The sequence below is a fragment of the Macrobrachium rosenbergii genome, chromosome 12 (genome assembly GCF_040412425.1).
Source record: "Macrobrachium rosenbergii isolate ZJJX-2024 chromosome 12, ASM4041242v1, whole genome shotgun sequence".
NCBI classification, from domain to species: Eukaryota; Metazoa; Arthropoda; class Malacostraca; order Decapoda; family Palaemonidae; genus Macrobrachium; species Macrobrachium rosenbergii.
In genome coordinates, this window is record NC_089752.1 from 17458280 (window position 1) to 17472678 (window position 14399).

Here is a 14399-nt window from a genome sequence, read left to right on the forward strand (position 1 = left end):
AGCCGTAACCACCTCTATAGATCTTTCAGACGCCTATTATCACGTCCCGGTTGCGAGAAAATTCTCTCCTTACCTAGGGTTCAGACTAGGAAAACAAGCTTACTCGTTCAGAGTCATGCCATTCGGGCTCAACATAGCCCCCAGAATTTTCACCAAACTGGCAGATACAGTAGTCCAACAACTACGGTCCCAGGGGATCATGCTAGCCGCATACCTGGACGATTGGATAATTTGGGCATCCAACGCCAGCGAATGTCGGAAAGCAACAGTCATAGTGATCGGTTTTCTGGAATCTCTAGGCTTCCAAATAAACAGGGAGACCCGTTTTCAATGGTTAGGAATCCAGTGGGACCTGGACTCACACAAACTGTCTCTTCCACCAGTCAAACGGAGAGAAATAGCCAAAGCAACCAGGCAATTCCTCAAGAACAGGAAAGCTTCCCGCCGTACCCAAGAAAGGGTCTTAGGTTCCCTTCAGTTTGCATCGGTAACAGATCTGCTTCTGAAAGCCAAACTGAAAGACATAAACAGAGTGTGGCGGAGATGTGCCAAAAACAGATTCAGAGATAAGGTGTCCCTAATTCCGCCAGTGTTGAGAAAGAGACTCCGGCCCTGGTCAACAGTCAAGAGCTTGTCAAAATCAGTACCGCTCCAATTCCCCCATCCGTCGTTGGTGATTCACACGGATGCTTCTCTGAGCGGGTGGGGGGATATTCTCAACACAAAAAAGTGCAGGGAACGTGGTCCACTACGTTCCGTCAGTTCACTGTACTGGATTTGGCCAAAATATGGGTTGTAAGGTAATGGAATAGCAAGGTGTCATGGCATTTCAACCCTCCAAATTTGACATCTGAAGTAAAGTATAATGCTTCAGTATTTTTGAACCACTTCAAAGTCTACTGGTTTACCTGAGTTTGCAGGCAGAGCACTGTGAATTTTGAAACATTTCGATAACAGCAATACAAAAATCACAATTTCTAGATGACCTATATTTTGCTAGCCCTACCAAATCTTATGTAGTCCATTAACCCTGCTGTTCTTCCCACACATTTCCTGAAGGTTTACTACATATGCATTTGAAGTAATTAGAATTATTTTCCCAATATTTTCTGTTTTGCATTCTGACACCAGGTGACTTCTCTACCATATAACATAGCAAAACTCTCTGTGTTTTGTCATTTTTGAAGGCTCATTTTGCATTGCAAGGGAGGTGTTTTTTTGTTTGGCAAGGGTTACTGATTGTACTAATGAACATTAGCACAGTATATTTTAACAAAAGTATTATGTGTCATAAGTAAAGAAAGAGTTGATGTACTAAATTATATCAAAGGCCAGAATGTACACTCGGCAAGAAAAGTGAAGATACAGTTTTTTTAAATCTTCGGACATATATTGCTCAATAATGCGACATCTGGCAACTTTAGATAGGGGAGGAGCTTCAGTCTTACGTGTGTTGGTTTTTTGCTTGACCTCCTATAACTTTCAATCATATTTTATGATTCTGACATCATTGATACTTAAATGCAGTAGTAAGCTTTACAGTATTCATTCAAGTTGTAATTTGCAGCGACAGTTCTGAGCAAACTAAACATTTTTCGACTTAACATACAATTAACCTTACACAATGAAATTTATGACACCACAATGAACGGAATGCTTGCATAATCGGAAACGCGATCTTCCAGTGATATCAAGAGTTAAATTTGAGCAATGTCCAAGGAAAAACGTGGGGAACAATAAAGGAACAATGCAATGTTACTTAAGAGAGAGAGAGAGAGAGAGAGAGAGAGAGAGAGTTGTGTTGTGTGCCTGGGCCTACAGTATATGTAGAGCTACTCATTTCATTATTTTTTTTTTCTTTTTAGAGATTGAGCGATACTATATTTGTATAGTATGTTTTAGCAATGGAAAAGAGAGAGAGAGAGAGAGAGAGAGAGAGAGAGAGAGAGAGAGAGAGAGAGAGAGAGAGAAAGAGAGAGAGAAACATCGCCAAGAAACATCCAGTTACTTGTGTTTTCCCTTAATCGCTCCACACATCATAGAGAACACTCTTGCGGATTTAAATAGATTTGGTCAACTTACCGTAGCTGTTGCAACATTTACTGCCATTAATTCCAGCTGACATTTAACACCGAAATACAAGTATGAATGTGTAAAATTAAAGAAATTATCATTATCTCGTATGATGATGCAATAATAAACCTGTCCATAACGGAAAACGAGTAAATATTGCCGTTCTGATAAATAGTACTACACCGAGATATCCACACACTATCTTTTAGATCTCTATGAACGAAGTCATCTGAGAAATTCTGATTACTTCGGACATGCATAGTGTTTTTAAGTATCTGAACGTTTTTGTTTTGCAGATTTAACATATATGATATAATTTGCATTGTATTTTCATATTCTAGGGTAAATTTACTGGGATTATGTGTTTTCTGTAAGAAAAAAATTAAAATTCGATGAACGAAATCTAAAGAAAACTGTATCTTCACTTTTCTTGCCGAGTGTACATTAAACAATATATCTTCTAAGGCAATATGCAGAATTTTGTCTATAACAGTTGCATCAGTTTATTGTAAAATGGAAGGACTTATTGAATACTTACAGGATTAGTTAGAACTATCTTGCTATCTTTGGTCTTGAGCACTATGCAGTTTTCTCCCTTAATTTGAACAAAATCAGAAGAAACATCATCTAGCTGGTCCATGAATATAAGCTCAGGTTTTCCCGAACTGGACTCAGAATGAAGTTCAACACGATTTGGATACAGCTTAGCATACCGAGTTTGCCACGCAGATGTGAAGGGTCCACCCAATTTCTTTATGTAACCATGGATAATACAGTCAGATTCTGTAATAATAAAATAATGCAAACATAAGAGGTGATGATGATAAACTGTATGATTCAAAAGGTTCTGATGCTAACTCCAAACAAATTTTGTTCTCTTTTAACATTCATATTGATTTTTCCTACTATGGCAGCTGATACTAATACACTATTTACAACCTAGATTTGTGTGCCTAGTAACCTACATAATGTAATCATAGTCATTACAAGTAAGCTTCCTTTTTCATAGCTACTGTATATTGACTAATTGTGAGACAATATTTAAAATTTTATGTTTGCTTAGTTCAAACTTTTCAACCTTCTGCTTGTTTCCAGTTGTAGGCTTTAGCCTCATGTCTACTTGTATGAGTGATACAATTACATGTCTCCTATTTTTGTTCAATATGCAAAGTATGAAACCATTTTTTTTGTGTTTTAAAGTCAAGCTTTTTCCTGAAAAAGAAGAAGCATTTACATCTTCCAGTTTTGTAAAAGTTGATAACACTGACCAACCTTCTTGTGTTAACTGTTTCTTTTATTATCAGTATAATCCATGTGAGTACCTTGCATTTCACTGCCAACTATTCTAGCTTTTTCAGTCAAGGGTGAAACTGTTTACACCTCTGGTACAACCAATCAAAAACCAAAATTACAATTTTAAGTCAAGCAATGGATTTCCACAATTGAGTAACCATAACTGTTGTTTCTAATCTGTACTAGTGATGTGATTGTTGGCCTAGAAAATAATAAAGGGAATCTTATTTTCTTAAATAATGAACAATCATACCATCAGTAAGGATTATGAACAACAAAGTTCCCAGAACACCAGCTAGTGCAGTGCCAGGAAAGACAGTTAGAGACCACTTAAATTACAAATATCAGGAACATAGCATCCTTGAACATAGAAATAAAGGCCTTATAGTTGATCAAGTCAGTCAATTAATTTGAATGATTTGTCAGTGGTCAGGGATGTCTTGGATTTAAATAGAACTAAACGGGCATGACAAAATAATGTTTGTATCATGCAGGCAACTGGCAATCAGGAAGCAAGAGTCCATATTTTTTAAGCATTTTAATTGGCTATGTTTTCATTTCTAGAAAACTTCAATTTAAGGAGGAACAGGAAGATCAAAAGACGTGGTAAAATTGCAGACATTATTATTAAATAATAATGTCTGCAATTTTCTTCATGTCATACAGCTGTCCAGCTGAGCTTTTGGGAATTCATTACCTTTCCCATAAACAGGGGTTAGTTACTGTATTCATGACTACAGACATGAACAAAGCAAGTAACCCTGGTGATGGAAAATGTAATGGATTCCTGAAAGCTTGGCTGTACCTGTGTATAATAATAAGAAATAATGTCTGCAATTTTACCATGTCTTTTGGCTATCATGTTCCTCCTGAAGTAGTTAAAGTTCGTTCTTGTTATCCTAAGGAACATGGTTCTATATAAATTTGGGCTAACAGTGATACAATGATCAAAAGTAATGAACACTATTCATAAATGATGGGAAAGTTTGGTTGTAACAGTAACTTCTCCATTTTAAGGAAAGTGCAAATATACAAAATTACAGAGACTAAACATGGTAAATGTTAAGTGACTGCATGATCCTTACTTTTTCATGCCCACTGTAGGCATAATGACCTAGTACATAAATCAAAGGAAACCAATGCTATTTACCATCTACTACCATTTAGACAGCTTTCTTTGCATTTTCTTATTGAGCAGCAGCTACAATAAATATACCGACTATGTCTACATGTAATAAACTGTTTAATGAGGCTATAGCTGTTCATTTAATCTGTCATTCTTATAGTTATCTATAGTTAATGTGGTTTCTGTGTCAGCAGTTTGTGAGACTTATCTATACATAAGTGTACACATGAAAATACAGTACTACATTCATGTATTTCAGATAATCACCTAATTTCGTGCTCCAAACATCTTACCTTTTTCATCGGTATCAAACTTGAATTTATGTTTTGCTCTTCGCTTCAGTTCAACCTTGTCTGCTTCCTGATTTATGGTATCAAATACTGTTTCAGCTACTTCTGTCTGCCATCGCTCACTTATAACTAAGGGAAAGTTCTTATATAATTCTTGATCAGCATCAGTCAACTGTAAAAGAAAAGATTAAGAGGTAAATGAAACCAGGTTAATAAAAAGGCCATCCTATTTCACTAGAGCAGATTAATAAAATAACATCAAATTCCATTATATGTAAAAGCAGTAAGATAAAGGTATATAGTACTATCTCTTCTTGCCATTGGGATATGATGCTTATACCAGTGTTTATTTTCCAAAGAGGAAATTAAATGTATAAGGACACAAATCAAAAGACTTAAAAGTGTTCTTATTGGTAAATGATAATGTTCTAATAATGAAATCAAAATCTGAATAAAATTTTCCATCTTCCTATTTGAATGACTTTGTCTTTCAAGGCAGTCAGTTTGTTATCTCTCAGACATTCCTTGTTGAGAATAAGAGAAATTTACTGCCATTTTTTGATGGAGAAGGATCCAGGAGCATTTTGGTAAAAAAAAAAAAAAAAAAAAAAAAAAAAAAAAAAAAAACTCATAAACAATTTTTGTTCTAAAAACTTCTGATAACAGCACAAGTAAAGAATTACTTCAAAATACTGATCTTCCATATCCCAAATTACTGTGTCCTTTTACCAATAAAAAAAATGGCACATCTTAAAACATACATAAGAAATCTTAAATGTATAATTTTTAAGAAATCTTCAAAAATTCTTTAAAAAATAATTGGGGATGAAGAGCTTATGAGTATTCTTTTGATGCTGTAAATTCTCTTCTTCATTGCAGCTGTTAAAGCTTAATTCTGGACTTATTTCTGTTGGAAAATTAGCTTTCATATCTGGCGTAATTTGTCTTTTGTCTTCTTGCTTGACAGGATGGAAACTATGGCAATTCATACAATCAATGGCCCCACATCTCTTTAATCCTGTTCCACTAGTTTTAGGGGTCTTCCTCCTCCTATCAGGCAACCTTGTCAGGCTACTGTGTCTCCAATTTACTGTGGAGATTCTTTAATTTTAAGATTTATTCTTTTCATCAATGCTGTTGTAAAGTAAATGTTTAAAAACAACCAATTTCGTATATTTTTGGGGCAAGACTATACATTTTCATCAGTAAATGTTTAAATACCAATTTCTTGCTATAGCAGGAAGTGGGCACAATATGCTGACATTTTACTTAAAACATAATCTTAAAAAAATCTAAAATCCTCTCAAAGTGGATCTGGTGTGGGGAAACTTCCATCAAATATCTATGACATCTTCAAAACATTTACAGATGTGTGAAATGATACAGCTTCCCTACAAATATTATGACGAAAAACATTAAAAGCAAAACACAAGATAAACTTGACTACTACTGTCATTTTTTGGAGGATTTCATTAACTGTACTAAAACACTACAAGTATTGAATCAAGAAGGCAAGATAACACAGAAGATTTTGTAATCTTCCTAAATATGTTGTTTCATCTGTGTAAAGTGATTTTTACTGCAAACGCACAAGAGTTTTTCTTCAAATGTTTACAAGAATTAAGTTCTGGTTAAGCCACTGTTAGGTAAACTATTTTCCTTACCTTAATACCTTTAGTATCTTCCTCATCAAATGAACCAATGTCGAAAGCATCTGCAGCATTAACCTCTCCCCGAGGAGGAATTAATGGTGGTTGGTACTTCTGAAGGTATACTTGTTGCCAATCCATTCCAGCAAAGAATGGATGTTCCTTCACTTCATCAGCTCTGATAACAGGAGACATACTTCTTAACTTTTCAGAATGATTTAAATAAGTTGCATCGAGATATAATAAAGATAAAAGTCTTTGGCATGGAAGGTCAGACAAACTACACTAGCTCTTATCTGCAATTACATACAACTTGTTCAAAATGATTCATAAAGGTCATTTATGACAGACTTGGCTGCAACATCCACTAGAGGACTGCCTATATGTTCTCTACACACTGTATTTCACAGTGTGTTAGAATGTAAACTGTACACTTCTCTGATTGTACTCATGGTAAAAATTAATTGAACTTCTCTTATAAAAAATCATCACGATAAGAAGACGAGTGTGACATCAAACACTACTGTCTAAACATAAAACAGAACTCCTGAAGATGGAAAAATATATAAATAAACTAAAACATAAAGTACTCAGACCTTTTTAATAATATCAAACACTTTCTAGACAATTTTGTTTCATAGCTAGAAATCATTACTTTAGAGTTGCCTCTCTTCTCAATAGCCAAGCCATTTCCAGTCCATAATGTCTTATTAACTATGGTTAAAAGTGAGTGAGCTCCCCATGAACAGAGAGCCTTTCCTGCTGCTGGCACCATTACTATATCATTGCAGGAAATACAAGGACTTTGTATTCAACAGATGGGGGGAAGGGATGTTATATTTTATATTTATAAATTAAATTTGTTTGAAAACCTTGAATTCAGCATGTGACAATTTTAATTTTTTAATTACTGAGCACATGTTAAGGCAGAAAGACCTACAAAGATTTGATTGGCCCCAATGGACTGATAACAGGCTTTTCCAAGGACTACAGCATATACTCTACTGGTTAGGCATCTTTCCTGGGTTTTCATTGCAGAGTTTTGTGTGGAGCACTTGAGACTTTGTCCATTTAATATGAGATGGTGATCCAATACTTCTGTCCACCATTAACAATCTGGGTATTTTTTATAACTAGTACCCTTCTTTCCCCTAGCATTAACAAGAAGATTGGGTATCAGTTTGAATTGGGATAAATTTTCTGGTATTTGTGTGAATCTATCCTAGAGCATATCCACACAATGCAAGATACTTGTCTTATACAATTTAAACAAATAAGAATGAAACAAAATAATAACCCTCAATAAAAAGTACAGTATGTCAACAAATCTGAACTCTGCACTCAGCAATTTTTCTTACCCCAAGAATTGTAAATGAAAAGAAATAAACATAATCGGCACAAAAGTAAAAAAAAAAAAATAAAAACACAGTGAAAGGAATGAATGAAACTAGAATTGCTCACTTCCAAGACCATCAGCAACAGCATCCAAGGTTGACACAATACAGAAAGTAAAATAAAACCAGTGCTAACAGGTAAGAAAAAGGACACCCTGTTAAAGGGGATGCTCACTCTTTGGAAACTGTTAATGTAACACTATGAGCCTCAAAGTTACAAATAAAAATAATTCAAAGGAAAATTTAGATTATTAATCAGCTGGCCAGGTTTTAAGATGCCATAATCCTCAACTATCTCACTCAAGTAGAGAAAAAGTAATATAATATTAGTTCAGTAAATTGTAGTCCATAATATCTTACCCTCTTCCTCTACAACCCAATCTTTTATCAACATCTCTGTGAAGAAGGCCTTCTAGAAGACTGCGAAGATCTTGAGAAAATGTGTCTGGAAGTTCAACGTTCTGCAAAAGGTATTAGTACTTGATTAGTACATAAAAAACCATTGCAAACAGGCTTTTTTCTTGTTAACATAAAGTTAGCATTCTGTTTGTGTAGGACAATCAAACCGCTAGTGTTTAAAACCTTTCTTATACAAAAAATTTATGAATACTCTTTAGAATTATAATGTTATCATCAAACTGCTAGAAAAGTAGCAATCATAACAATAATTATTCATGTGCTTATAAGCAAAAAATATAAATCCTAAACTTAAATAAGATGAGAAATCCAAATTGCTTGAAATACAGAGGGGTTGATGCACAGCTACAAAACAAGAATTCTCAGACTGGGATAGATAGATAGGCAAGCAATGAAATTTTTCTTGCAAGTATCAAAAGAAATATAGAACAGTGAGTGAAGCAAAAATTTGACAAAGAAAATTTGTTGAAGTAGGAAGTGAATGCAAAAGAATGGGTAATGTGGAATTGAAAATACTATGTCATAAAGGAATGAGTTTTGCATGAAGTGAGTTTTGTAATGGGCTGTTGAATGTTGATAATTTGGGGAACTGACTGATGCAGCAATAGATGGTAAGTGAATTCTGAAGATAAAAAAGTTCACGAATAAAATGCTGTGATCTGGAATGAGGTCATGCATTTAGGTGGAAGGGTAATTCAGTGGCTGTTGTAGAATAATGGAAGTTGTCAACTTACACAGGTATTGGTAAAGGTAATTATATAGTCTAGTGACATAAAATCTTGAAACTTCTCACATCAAAAACTAGTGTCCTTTGCAAAATAAGTGAAGTTTAGCAACCGATAGATGAACTTTTGTACAATGTATTACAAACAAGAGCACTGTATACTAAAAGACATAACAATGTACTGAATCTCTGGTAAAATTATACTTAATGCTTACCATTGTTAAAGTCATTCGGTCTATCTCATGTTTGTCTCGTGTTTTATGTTGCCTAAAAGGCGAGTGGCCTTTGAGCAACTTGTATAACATACAACCAAAGGAGAACCAATCTGCTGAGCTGTCATATGCAGTTCCTTTACTCAACACTTCTGGTGCCATGTAACCATGAGTACCCCTGTAATTACATTTCATGTATTGAAACAAGAATGTAAATAGAAAATATATGATCTGTAAAACTATCAGCGACATACACAATCTGATTGGTATAGCAGTAACACAATACTGTAGTATCCGATGACAATATATCTTTTACATAATTTACAAAGTTAGCTTTAACAAATGAACTTACACAGATGCATGAGGTTTCTTTTTAGAAAAGTCACACGCTAATCCTAAATCTGATATCCTTACGTGACCATGCTCATCCAGAAGGATATTTGCAGGTTTAAGATCCCGATAAACTATAAACCGACGATGCATGTGTTCCAGGCCTGAAATTTAATATATAATTACATTTGAAAACACCATAAATTCATCTTTTGATGAAATGTGTTATCACAAGTGTAAAGATTTTGGCAAACAAATAATTATAATAAGGGCCTAGGGCATTCCAATTCATTGTTTGAGGCACTTATAGAATAAATTACAATATTTCAGACAATTATAAGGTGAGAATATATGTGATAATTACAATTTTGATACAGAAATATAAAAAAAAATAAAAGGAACAATGGGGCACTAAAAACAATGATTTAAAGTGCAACAAGCAAACTACTTTGTGAAAGATTTTTGAAAGCCCTAAATCTTACCTAAAATAACTTCAGCAGCATAGAATCTCATCTCTTGATCATTAAACACACCGTGTTGAGACAAGTGATAGTGCAGGTCTCCTCCATTCATGAGATCAAGAATGAAACAAAGTTTGTCTGGTGTGTGGAAGGCATAGGTCATACAAACAATAAATGGACAATCCACCTAAAAAAAAAAAAAAACAATGTAATCATAGAGAAAAAAATGATGTATCTGAAGAAATCTGCAGTAATAATGAAGATAATCGAAAGTAAAGCATATTTCAAATATATTCTTCTGTAATAGTGAAAAGTGAAAACACAGGCAAGTACGCAGCAACATCAGTTACAAGTGCTTTCAAAATGCTACAAAACAGAAAACAACAGCACTTACCCCTGTGCTGACTAGAGATAGCATAATACGTTCATTCAGGGCTAACGTCTCTCCCTGCTTCATCTTAATACGTTTTTTGTCAAGACATTTCATGGCATACATTTTACCAGTGTCTGCTTTGCGACACCCATAGACCTCTCCAAACCCTCCACGACCTATGATCCGGTGGACACTGAAGTCATTCATTGTTAACTGCAAAGAAAAAAAAATATACATAAATAACGACTCTGAACTTCCTTTAGCACTGCTTAAACTAATGGATCACTTTCGTTACCAGTACCTGATAAAATTAATAATTTTATTTGTGAAATAACATATTTGTGACTAATTTTCCAAGAAAATGGCCAAAGTGTACCACTACAAAAATAAATTATTTTCCCTTTTGAATCGTTACTTGGAGGATCGATTGCGACATAAAAATGCTTTTCACGGTAACCTCCTTCAAATTTTACAACCATACACCAACAGAACAACAACAATGCAAGAAACAACGGCGCACAAGCAAATACCACCTGGCATCACGCGACGCATTTTATTCTCGCACACCTCCCGTTCCAGAATTTGCATAGGGTCATCAGTGATGCAGTGGGTTCATAAACATGCTCATCAGAGATGCAACTGGGTCATAAAGAAAACGATAAAAAGAGAGGAAAAGAGGAAAAATGCGAATAACAAAAGGTCAGAGAGGTATTTAGATGGAGATAAAATAATATATAACCCTTCCCGTCTTACAGCCACGTGGAGTAAGAGGGGATCCAGGAGGACAGATACATAAAACAAGGGGTGTAAAGATTAAAAGTATCTCTATGAAAAAAGTATTCATAAAAGATTCTGGTTTCCCATTAGAAATATAAAAGGCTACAAGACAAGAACCTTATAAAATGTCACTCAAAGTGGGAAAATATTTGCTAACAATCAATCGAAGGACTTTTTTTTTTGGTGGATTAATAGAAAAGTAAAATTACAATGCTTCAAAAAAATAAGTTAAACACAAAACTACTATAATTCGTTAAAAACTGTTAACAAAACGTTTAACACAAAAATTCCGAATACTGTATGTAAATCCAAAAAGTGGAGAGCTTCGACGCTGGAAGTTGAAAACGAATTATTGAAGAAAAGGAAAACTTTCGTGTCAGGTTTGCAAAAAAAAAAAATTCCATTTGTGAAAATAATATTCGGTATAAGGGCGGATGTTTCTTACATAATTCTGAGAACGGCTCAGAGATACAGTCCAGGGCTACATTGCACATTGCAAGGCTGGGCAGAGAATGGTAGGATGGTATTTAATTCACAATTAGAATAGATGAGAATGACCTGCATACTTGTAACTGGGACAAAAGTGGGCCCTAAAAGAAGCTAAAGCTTGCACCAAGCTTGATGAAACTGGCAAAAACTGAACTTCATGTTACTACGAGAGTAAAACAAGTTGATGCCATGAAATACTTTCCTAAAAAGTAAATCGCTTGCTCTCACGAATAAAGCTCTTTCCACTGTAGAAAGGAAAAAAGCTTCCGTGAATAACATTTACAATTAAAAGAACATACGATGTTTAAATAACCTCTTAATAAGCAGATTTACACTTATTCCTGCATATTTTAATTTAAACGTGGACACAAAGAGATATAAATGAAATAGTAATGCACACAAATCTAGAAACAGAGCGCTTATTCCCCCTCGCTTGCCATGTTCATTGTTACCAAAAACAATGCCTTTACTTCTCACCTCTTGCCCACTAGTAATCCAAACTCTAGGGTACATGGCACCTAGGGTATTGTCGAGATATAAACACACGCACAATAATATAAACATATATATATACATACATATATACACATACATACATACATATACATACAACATAAATTTAATTTACTTAACATCATTACAGCAACAAACCACATCAACATTAACAAAACTCAGAAACAAACGTGTATATATATATATATATATATATATATATATATATATATATATATATATATATATATATATATATATATATATATATATATATATATATATATATATATATATACCAAGCGCTCTTCACGTTTATTGACGCATCGTCAATAACGAAAGGCTTATACTTCACTGGAACTTCTGCCTGTCTTTTTCCTGTGGGATTCATTATACACTGAAGTCACGTGCATCTACTGTGATTTTTTAAGCATGCCACACACACACACACACACACACACACACACACACACACACACACACATATATATATATATAAACCGAAAAAAACTGCATGCTTTTAAGATAAAACAAGACAATTACATATCAATGATATATATACATATAAACACTAAAAAATGTAGTGCTTTCGAGTTAATGCAACACAATTATACATCAATGATAAAAATGTTGCTTTCGCTAATATAAATGCACTTTAAACACATACTATCCTTACTATTTAGCATAACGAAACATTCTCAATAATACAGTATACCCAAAGGTTAATCCTCTCCTGAAGGCTCATTTTGCCAAAGCAAATCACTGGACACAACTTTTAATGTTACATTATTTATTATTTTATGATAAAAAGAATATCAGCATACTAATATTTATGTACTCACTACCAAAAATAACTCATACGAAAGAAAATTACAATAGAAAAATTATTACAGCTATAAGCTCTAAGGAACACGCTACTTTCTATACTCATTCACAAAGTAATCGGATATGTAACAGCAAATACTCGATGACAAAAACGCTGAAGTGTGGCATAAAAAAAAACGAAGTTATGTAGCTGAAAGTTATGTAGGACAAATTAATAGCAATAATAATAATAAGGTGAGATAGTACTTGCTTAGGAATCTGAACCCCGTAATGAATGAAATGCGTTTCACGTCCATCTGACTCGATAATTGCAAACTGGTTAAACTAACATTTACAGGCAAAAACGATATTCAAGCACTGCACGTCACCTTAAATAAAACTTGTCACTTAATTAATTTATACAATAGAATAGTTTTAGTCCTATAAACAAACTACTGATATAGCACAGTTAAATGCGTAAGTTAAATATGAATCGCATTGACCGTAGAGTTTCCGAGCTCATCCCTGACCAGAAGCTCTCAAGGAAAATGGGTTTCGAAAACGAGAATTGATACGTATTCGCTTAATACTAAGAATAAGAGGAAAAAATAAAGAATGGTTAAAATGTCCAATACATGTAAAGACAAGTTCGTGAGCTATAAACCACTTGATAAACATGGGTTTCATATTCGAGTCCCAATAGTTGGAGTTACACTTTGCATCTTGGCAACATCATTTTGAAGCCATACATCTTTTGAAAACTAATGCTTCTGATTATTACATCAAACTGGAAATCTCTTACAAACTATTTAAATACACACCATTGATACCTTTCTCATGAATAAAGAGCCCATCTCTTCCATACACGAATCTATACATACAAACAGCTTCCCACGTATAAATGCGGACTCCGAAATACATTCAATGATTTTTAAAATGAGAAATACAAGAACATTTGCCATTTCTGCACTCCCTTTAATTGGACGGCCGCATTGCTTCCATATCCGGCCCAGCTCGATCTTTTTTCTCTTTCGCTCGTTCTCTCTGCTACTAATGATCAAAATCATCTGGTCGCGAATAATTAAATCTGTGATGCGGAGCTTCGTCCTCAACGGACAACACCGGCTCTTTCAGCCTCGCTTCAGCCGAAGCACTAAAACACAGTGGACAAGGATGTTTTTGACGCTTCCCTCCAATTACGCTGTCTTATACTCGATGGCATGTTTGCTCTGAAAGGCATTTCCTTTGTAGGAAATCTTGGAGAACGGAAATATTAATATGATTCGTACAAATGCGTATATAGTTGGATTTAATTTCATAATGACATGGGTCTTTTCCTATTTGTGTCTCTCGATGAAAATGTTTCGGTGCGAGCATGGTGTAAAATAGATATTTAAATACTGATCGTTTGAAGATAATTACAGTAAACCATTACATGTTCCAACCCCGCCCATCTCTACAACTTAATATAAATAAGTTTTCAAGCCCATCACTT

The 14399-nt window shown here is 34.4% G+C and overlaps 1 protein-coding gene across 1 annotated transcript in view; it reads right to left on the minus strand.

The window, feature by feature from the left end:
• Positions 1-14399, minus strand: part of LOC136844419 (G protein-coupled receptor kinase 1) — a 538027-nt gene that overhangs the window by 24661 nt on the left and 498967 nt on the right. The window contains exons 8-15 of the mRNA XM_067113593.1: positions 10364-10555; positions 9991-10156; positions 9531-9672; positions 9182-9356; positions 8186-8286; positions 6447-6609; positions 4786-4954; positions 2612-2856 (exon numbers count right to left, since the gene is read on the minus strand). Of these exons, the coding sequence (XP_066969694.1) occupies positions 2612-2856; positions 4786-4954; positions 6447-6609; positions 8186-8286; positions 9182-9356; positions 9531-9672; positions 9991-10156; positions 10364-10555 (1353 nt within the window). The remainder of the gene's footprint in view (positions 1-2611; positions 2857-4785; positions 4955-6446; positions 6610-8185; positions 8287-9181; positions 9357-9530; positions 9673-9990; positions 10157-10363; positions 10556-14399) is intronic.